The sequence below is a fragment of the Notolepis coatsorum genome, assembly GCF_963971535.1.
Source record: "Notolepis coatsorum genome assembly, chromosome: 15".
Taxonomy (NCBI): Eukaryota; Metazoa; Chordata; class Actinopteri; order Aulopiformes; family Paralepididae; genus Notolepis; species Notolepis coatsorum.
The window spans coordinates 91,480,975-91,490,262 of record NC_140179.1 but is presented as its reverse complement, the minus strand read 5'-3'; the positions used below and the strand labels follow the sequence as shown (position 1 = coordinate 91,490,262).

General features: G+C 41.7%; 1 protein-coding gene across 1 annotated transcript; it reads left to right on the top strand.

The window, feature by feature from the left end:
• Window positions 1–1,310: 1,310 nt before the first annotated feature.
• LOC311241851 (cyclin-dependent kinase inhibitor 1B-like) lies at window positions 1,311–5,360 on the top strand. Its single transcript, XM_084330786.1, has 3 exons — window positions 1,311–1,994; window positions 2,624–2,755; window positions 3,587–5,360. The coding sequence occupies exons 1-2, from the start codon at window positions 1,490–1,492 to the stop codon at window positions 2,713–2,715; spliced, it is 597 nt and encodes a 198-aa protein (XP_084186912.1). The 5' UTR covers window positions 1,311–1,489; the 3' UTR covers window positions 2,716–2,755; window positions 3,587–5,360.
• Window positions 5,361–9,288: the final 3,928 nt, after the last annotated feature.

Genomic DNA, 9,288 nt, shown 5'->3' with positions numbered 1-9,288 from the left:
TCCCAATTTCGGGCCTCCAATTCTCTCCTCCCCTGCCTCGAACTAGAAGCCTTGCATCACGTGTCCCCTCCGGTACACGAGGAGGCAGCCTGTCACATCTTTTCACCAGACAGCACGGACTCTCAGTGGCGAGGTGTAATGTGTGGGAGGCTCACACTACCCCTGCTACTTCCTGTCTCTGCCGTGCAGGCGCCCCCCAACCGACTTGTAGGAGTTGCTGTCCACAACGTCCAGATTACCACCCATCGACTTCCACCCGCTAACTCTGCCAATTGAGTTAGTATGACGGCCGGCCCAAGCCGGAGGCAACGCCGACAGCCGGAGTCGAACTCGGTGTATCTTGCGTTGGTGACGAGCGCAATGTCCGCTGCACCACCCAGCTGCCCCCAATAATATTATTTCTGTCTAATTCGTGATAGTGCATTTTGTGAAGCTGTGGAGAATGTTATCTGATACAATATTTACATGAATACATTAAACACAACATTGATTGCTTTATCAAGTCAATTTGTTATAAATCACTTTTGTAACTTTAAAGTCACTTGACCTTTCAAAGTGACAACAATAACGTTAAAAAAAAGACTCAAATGTATTTCCTGTTGCAATGTTTGCTAGTGCAATAGTTGACAGGAAATACATTTGGATTTGGGTCCAAACTGTTCGATGAGCAACGGAATCCCAGACAGTGAAACCCTTTCAGACGTATCCTGTTGTTGCTATTCCGTAACAGCTTTGGCCCCTGTGTATTTCCCGTCGGCAATTGTATTTATTAACTAACATTGCAACAGGAAAATGCAAAAGGGAATCTATTTAGAATGTGTAAATGGTCAAGCTAGAAAAACCTCTCTATCGAGCAGAACTTGATTCACATCTATCTCTCTGGGAGATATAAGGCTGTTTACCTTTAAGAGAGCAACTGGGCGGTTCTATATAATTAGACCAATGGTGCTCATTTTCTGTTTAAATAGCCCTCTGTGTCAAAACCAAGTACAAGCCCCGAAGTCCCGCCTCAAATCAAGTACAAGCCCCGAAGTCCCGCCTCAAACCAAGTACAAGCCCCGAAACCCCGCCTCAAACCAAGTACAAGCCCCGAAGGCCGAAGCCCCGCCTCAAACCAAGTTCTCCCTTCACTGTAACTGTTGTGTGTTTCCTCTCTCTCTCTAAACGCCATGTTGGCCGCGTCATGACTCGCCTCCGTGTTGTCTTTATTTCTCTACTACGGAGTTGACAGCAGCAGCACAGGAGGAGCGCCCTTTAAAAAAAAAAAAAAAAAAAACTACTTGTTTTGACAAAAAGGGTGGAGACATTTTTTCCCCCATACTTTGCAACACGCACAACGTTCGGATGTGTTCCACGCAGAATATGCATATACGTCCATATTTTTTTTTATTATTGTGAGTGCATTTGAAGGAATACTGTTTGGGGGAAACTTGGCTACTTTTTTTTTTTGAAGGGTTTTGTTTTTTTGCGCAACAACAACAACAACAACATGTCAGACGTGCGCCTTTCGAACAACGCGAGTCCGACTCTGGAGCTCCGGGCGGCGGAGGCGCGTCAGCCCGGCGGCGACAGCACCACCAGAGCGCCGACCCGCAGGAACCTCTTCGGCCCCGCCGCCGCCTCCTCGCAGGACCGGGAGGCGTTTCACCGGGAGGTCGAGGCGAAACTGCGCGAAGGGGAGCGGGCGTTCGCCGAGAGGTGGGATTTCGACGTCGTCAACGACCGGCCGCTTCTTTCCCCTCCGGGTCCGGGGAACTTTAAATGGGAAGCCGTGGTCTCGTCACCTGGTTTTTACTCGAGACCACCGCCGCCGTGCAGGCGACGACCAAAGGGTCCCCCCCGTGAAAATATAGACCGCTGCGGCGATGACAACAACAGAGATGGCGGTGGCGGCGGCGATGATGATGATGATGTCGAGAGGACCGCGGTTCAATCGGATACCGACTCTCCTCCCAGCACCGGTTTAAGGAAGAGACCGGTCGATCGTTCTTCAGGTGACTGTGGCCCCACAACTTATTTGAGCCTAGATAGCACGTTCAGTTAGGCCTATTGTTGTTGTTAAAAAAATAATGGTGCAATTTATTTTGCACAAAATGCCACACACATCCAAAAACTCTGTTTTGCACATTAATTTAGTTTGACAGCTATTGAGAGTCAATTGGTTTGAATTAATATCTCCTCCTGTGATGTCACCAGACTGGCCATTGTATATCCCTGTGTTGTGTTAATAATTACAGCTCCAATCATGGAATTATGTTGATGACATTTTTTTTTATTACTGTCTTATTGGGACTGCTACTGTAATTAACACAACACAAGGATTCAATGTCCCTGTTGACATCACGGTGTGGCCATATTCAAACTCTTTACTTTACTCCCAATAACTGTCAAACTAAACGAATGTGTGCAAAACGGTTGAGATTTTGGATGCTTGTGCCCATTTAATGCCAGTAAATCACCCTTATCCGACCAGTTAGTTAGTTACTTTTTGCAACAAATGTAGGCCAATATGGGGAATATCTTGTGAAGATGTTTTACAGTCGACGTGCAGCAGAACATGAACGCATACTTCTGCAGAGAATCGACCCACAGTAATAAACACCGCCTGTTCTTTCTCCATCAGGTCGCTCGAGTGACGAGTGTCAAAGTAAAAGGTTGCAGACCGACGACGAGAAGGATCAGTCGGACACAAAAGTCGAACGGACGCCTTGCTAGCCAGACAGCAGGGGGGACTTTAACGTCAAATAATCATGAGGTAAGTTAAGTGTGTAACCGAGTTGAGAGATGACTCGTGATTTCTTGAAAGTTATTTAACCTGACTGAATGTCTGCGTGTGACAAGATGGCATCACACCACTAGAGTATAGCCTGAAGAATGAGCCCGTTTAAAACGAAGCGGGACATAAGTTGTAGTATTTGAGCTGCTGCTATCATCAACGTAAACACGCCTGCCTCAGTCTCACGCACACTTTGCCCAAGTCCACGAGCACGGTAGTAACACCACGTCACCAGCGTTCCTCTGCTGCAGGCTGTGTGCAGTGCGGCTGTCACTATAATGACTATATGTCGAGTTAACTGGATTGAACACAATAAATAAACACTATTTTTTTTTGTTTTAATACATTTGGTAGTATAGGCTTTGCAAAATGTTACCGTTTCTCTCCTGTTTTCTTTCTAATATATTAAAAATATACTTTACCAGTTTTTTTAGAGAGAATAGACGAGGGTAGTTTTCAGCACCATTCTAAAAGAAAAACAACCCATTCCGGGACACTGAATCGAGCCAGATTTTGCACTATAGCATTGTTATACAGTGTTTATTTGACCTGTACTGCACTATAACAGTGATACACGTTTTCTTTTTACCTGTCTCAGTACTTCTAAAATTAAATTACATTGTATTTTGTATCGGTGGCAAATTATGTTGATTGTTGAGCATAAGTATATATATATTTTCTCAGTGGCTACTTTATTAGGTACAGCTAATATAATGGCCACACGAAAAGTTGAGTACAGGCATCATGCAACTGTCTTTTTTTTGTATTGCATCATTCAACATCTCCTCATCACTTTCTTGGTTTTCACAGAGCAGCCTGGGCCTGGAATACTGCATCCTTTCTCCTGATGGATGGATGCACGGATGGATGGAGTGCACCCACCACCAGCCCACCCCCTCCTATATGGCTTTTTTCCCTAAGGACAGTGGGAGAGAAGCAACAAGCACTGAATAATGTACACTATAAAGTTTTGGCACTCAACGTTGAATTCTCAAAAGCAGCCGATGTAGCAGGTGTGCAAATGGATTCTATTTCATTTTTGCTCAGTGTTTTTTTTCTTTTTACTACCTATGTTACAGTAGCACATACAAAAATGTAATGTTTTATGATGATGTTGTATGATGATGATTGATGATTTGATGATTGATGATTTGAATAACCATAATTGTGAATTTGACTTGAGAAATTGCAGTGCAGATTTCAAAAGCAAAAAAAAAAAAGATTTTGTAAAAGTCATATTGTTTCAATTGTTATCCTTGTTAAGGTAATTGATATTAAGTTAAATGCAGATTTTAAAAAGTGTGCGTGTGTGTCTAAACATTATGTCCCCCTATATGTTGGAAGCTGGTCACACTGAATGAATGAATGAAAACGTTTATTTTTGGACATGTTATTCTCTATATTTCTCCAAACAACTCACGATATCTTGTTCGGTCGAACCAAACAATCATAGCAACAAATAAAAAAAAACATTAAAAGAAAAACATAAAAAAAATAAGGAATTATAAACAAAGGGTCAAGAGCAATGTCCAAAAAAGGAGTAGAGGGAAGCTAAGCTTATTGATCCCTACCCCCTTACATTTATATTTGTTCTTCCATTAATTTGACTAGATATAACATAATTTAGTGTATTACAATATAGAATATACTTTTACTTATATTAAAAGATTACAAGAAAAGAAAAAAAACTTGATTCACTTGACAGCAGTGAATATAGTACAGCACTACATCATACACAATATAACATAACTTTGTTTATCCTCAATACTCGTTTCTGTATTTTTCCAATGTGTATTTTTTTAGCTGCTTTTCACACTGTGTTCAGGGTCCATATTACTGACCTGAGAAGAACGTTTACATGGACAGGATCCGTCTTTATTTCTCCCCAGTCATACAGGGAAGAATTATTTTCTTTTTCTTCATTTTATTATAATTTTTTTTTGGCCAAAGTTGTGATCTTTTTTTAAATTTGTCTTTTTGAGGGACAGGAGGGGAGAGCGTGTTGCTGCACTGCTGAATAAGATGCAACTCTTAAGATAAACCAAATTTAGCAACATCATCCCAACCGATTTGGTGGGTTCATAGGTCACTTATCCAGCCACTTATCTAGCAATTTTTTTTATGTTGTAGCCCAGAGTCTGGATATGATATGAGGATATTGTTGTTATGAATCACGGATGAGGATTTATGCAAAACACAAATATGTGAATCAATCAACGGTTTGCCTCTGTCGTGGAATTCATGTGGAACATGTATTGCACTATTAGGTATGTTTCTCAGCTTTGATGGCAGAGAGAGACGAGGTTACACTGCGTTATGAGTCTGTGTAAAACTATTAAGTGTTGGTCTACCTGTGTGTGTGTATATATATATATTTCCTTGTAAAAACACTGAGAAAATATACTAAGTTATTTATGTTGATCTTTTTTGTGGGTGTATGTATGGCTTTTCCAAAGTGGACTTTTTGTGCATGTAAATATATTTTCTTGTTCTATGGTAAACACAAGGTTGCAAAACTGAGCCCAATAATCAATTTCACATCATGTATGTTTTGTAATTGTTTCTGAAATCTGCAATAATTGGATTAAAAGCAATGTTGGTGTATAGCTGACTTGTTTACTTTATTATTATTATTATTATTATTATAATGAACACCTGCCATTTTCTTAAAACAACTTGCACCATGTAAATCGATAGACTGTCTTGTGATTTGAAATCCACTGTGTGGGCTACAAATATAGGTCATAATAGCCAGGATTGATTGATTGATTTTATTGATGGATTAAAAACACACAACACGGATCCAAAGGATAACATGAGAAAGAGTAAAACCCTTATTTCCGTCATGGTCCCAGGGCTGTTAGGCCACAACAAAACACGACAATAACACAAAACACATACATTTAAAACATTATAAGACTAACCTATCGCTAAAATTGTATACCCCACAATAACTAAAAACTGATTGAACTATAGGGGGCTATTCCTCTATTCTGTCCATGAGCCACTTCCTGACGCTTCTCTTGAAGCTGTGGAGGCTCAAGCTCTACTTGATGGGGATAGGCAGCTTGTTCCAATCCTGGGCTCCAGAGAAAGTAAGGGAGCACTGGCCCAGTTTGGATCGGAAAGAAGCAGGCTTCAGGTTTGCTATGCTTGCTCTAGTTCTGTGGTTGTGGGATTCGTTGACCGGGGTGAAGTAGTTCTGGAGGTATCTAGGGGACCTTTGGTTTATAATATTGTGCACTATGTTCAGTCTGAGCTGGGTAACTCTGGCCTCCACAGGAAGCCAGTATGGGGGTCTTTCAATGATCAACAGTGAGAGATGCTGTCCACTTCTGCCTAACTGACTGCTCAGGAGAAAGAGTGATCGCTGTCAGTAACTGGCTGGATCAATGAAACTTGCGGTGCAACATGAACGGTGTTAGGGAAGCTGTACCGAAAGCTATACAAATGACTTCACACTGGAAAGTGTTGAACCAGAAGAAAGATAGAGAATTTTTTTTTTATACTAAAGTTACGTAGATAAAGTAGTTCAAACTACGTTTAAAAAAATGATATCCACACACATGCAAAGCAATACAGAATTGTTACAAAATATAATAAAAGGAAGTCACATGACTGCATTGCAAAAAGCTAGTGCACACATTTTAATAGCTGCCTGCAAGTCGGATGTGAACCAACACTAAGTAAGTAATAATGATTTATTTATTCACAGAAAAAGGCATGCATAATTATAAGAGCTAAAACAGTCAACACACATTGTATCTGAACTTGAATTGTAGACCATTCAACAACAACTTGATCCGAGCAATTGTCCCAAAAGAATGGGCCTGTCAACATCGTAAGAGCATAACACGACGAGCAGTCTCTCTCCCCTTGTTCTTTTATTTGACAGACAAATAGTTTGTAGTTTAAGTAGTTACACCTCAAATTGGGGGGGAAATAGAAAAGAGGTAGAATAACTTTGCACATTTGAAATGAGTTGAAATACCAGCAAGTCACTGCAAAATGTAGTTTAATGACATGTAGTCAAGCAGAAGCTACTACTGTGTCTCAGTTCACTTGGGCTGTTGTTCCTCTGAGCACATACTGGCCGCTGGCGCTTTACCACCGACTCGACTGCCGATCTCCGAAAGTTGAAAACAAGGGCATGTCCCAAAAGAAAGAAAAAGGTGATTGACTTTAGCTTTCTCCAATCACAGCGGGAAGAAGAAAAGCAGGCCACTTATAGGACAGCCAGTCAGCGCGGGTCTCGCTGTGTTAAGTCGGGACATTCTATGGTCGGTCGGCGTAGTACAGGCTGTACTTTTCATAAAAACACACACACACACCTCCAAAGTAGTCCCATTGGCTGGGTCGACGTTCTCTCTTTGATACGAGCTAGAGTAGGAGTTAAATACATTAAGACGGCAGAGGCACATTATGACCTGATTATACACACACACACACACACACACACACACACACACACACACACACACACACACACACACACACACGCACACACACACACACACACACACACACACACACACACACACACACACACACACTCACACACACACACACACACACACACACACACACACACACACACACACACACACACACACACACACACACACACACACACACACACACACACACACACACACACACACAATTGAGTAGCTTTTTTAGTGCAAATGTATATGAGCCAACATTAGGCAAAAAGCCAGATAAAAGTTTATAACCTTATTGAATAACAGATAGTCACACACACACACATACGCGCGGGCGCACACACACACACGCACACACACACACACACACACACACACACACACACACACACACACACACACACACACACACACACACACACACACACACACACACACACACACCCTTCAGATCAAATAACACCAATTTCAGAGTCAAATTGAAAAGTGGAATGTACACTGATCTATTTTAGGATGCCAAAAATATGCTATATGCTGTGTGCAATATCAACAGTGCATCATGGAGATTGGAGAGTAAACAATAATGGAAGTTGATAATGCAGTTGCAGGGTCTATGGCAAGGGGCAGGCCACAGAACACATGTTCCCATTAAATGTTTATGTTTATTGAAATCTGATTCTATTCCAATATATGATTAGTATTCTATTCACATAATGCTTACTACATGTATTTATTGCTATGTCCGCCCATCACAAACACGCAAACTGTATAACGCCTGTCCCTGTCTCCCTGTCTCCCTGTGAGTGGATGTCTCGTGGTGATGAGAGGATACGATCCCCTCTACGTCGCCCCCATACCTCAAATGGATCCGTCATCAGCTCTATTCTATTTTCAATCTTTCAAAATGTTCTTATGTACCCCAGTTGCTATTGCATGTACATATTTGTTTTTCATTACACGTATATGTACATACTTACCAATTGTTTCGCCTGTTTTATAGCAACACTACTATCACAGACATCTAATGTGACATCTAACAGACATCTAATCCTAATTCATGCAAATGACATGTCGTCAGCTTGTGACTGCAACTTGTTCCTGTTTGCGGACGACTCAGCCCTGCTGGTCTCTGACAAGAACAAGTTACAGGTTGAAAAAACCCTCAGCTCGGAACTAGGCAAAATCTGCATATGGCTCGCTGATAACAAACTATCATTACACATGGGCAAAACAGAGTCCATTCTCTTCGGTTCAAATAACAAACTCAGCAAGACCGACGGCTTCTCAGTTACAGTGGGTGACAATATTGTCACAAGGAAAGAAGATATTACCTACCTGGGTTCCATCCTAGAGGCTAATCTCTCCTGTGACAAAATGGCATCCAATGTAATAAAAAAAGTCAACCAACGAACTCGATTCTTGTACCGGATCTCCTCTCTGGTAAACAAGAATACCCTGAAGACTGATTGATTGATTGATTGATTGAAAAGTTTATTAACAGATTGCAGAATGGGTACAGTACAGTACAGCTCAATACATACAATTGTTAAGAGGATGCAGACCTGAGAAAGACTTTCATCTTGTTTCCATCAGGGTCCCCCATTTTCAATTCATCATATGACACACACGACATACAGATAGACAGTACTGCTACATCTATACATTTATGATTATGACATACCAGATTTTCAAATACAGTACTGTTTGTGATACTAAAAAAATCCAGAAAAAGAGTGTATATACATTTGACATAGAAACTGTGCATTGGGGGAGGTTGGGTAGGTGGGGTGGGGCTGTACATTGGAGGGGGGGGGGGGGGGGGGGGGGGGGGGGGGGGTTGGGTAGGGGGGGGGGACACTGTACATTGGAATACTGACATACATTTGACATAGAAACTGTACATTGGAGGAGGTTGGGTAGGTGGGGTGGGGTTGGGTGGGGCTGTACATTGGAATACTGACAAAGCCATGCTTGGTCTTTATTGTACAACTGGGTTAGGACATTTGTAGGGGCCAGTTTTGAATTGCAGTCTCCCGTAGGTGTTCTTTGAGAGTGTTTTTGAAGGTGGGT

Bases quoted from the DNA above. Each gene is read 5' to 3' on its own strand.
- LOC311241851 (XM_084330786.1), top strand. From the start codon at position 1,490: ATGTCAGACGTGCGCCTTTCGAACAACGCGAGTCCGACTCTGGAGCTC. The intron at 1,995-2,623 runs GTGACTGTGGCC...TTTCTCCATCAG, and splicing joins ACCGGTCGATCGTTCTTCAG to GTCGCTCGAGTGACGAGTGT.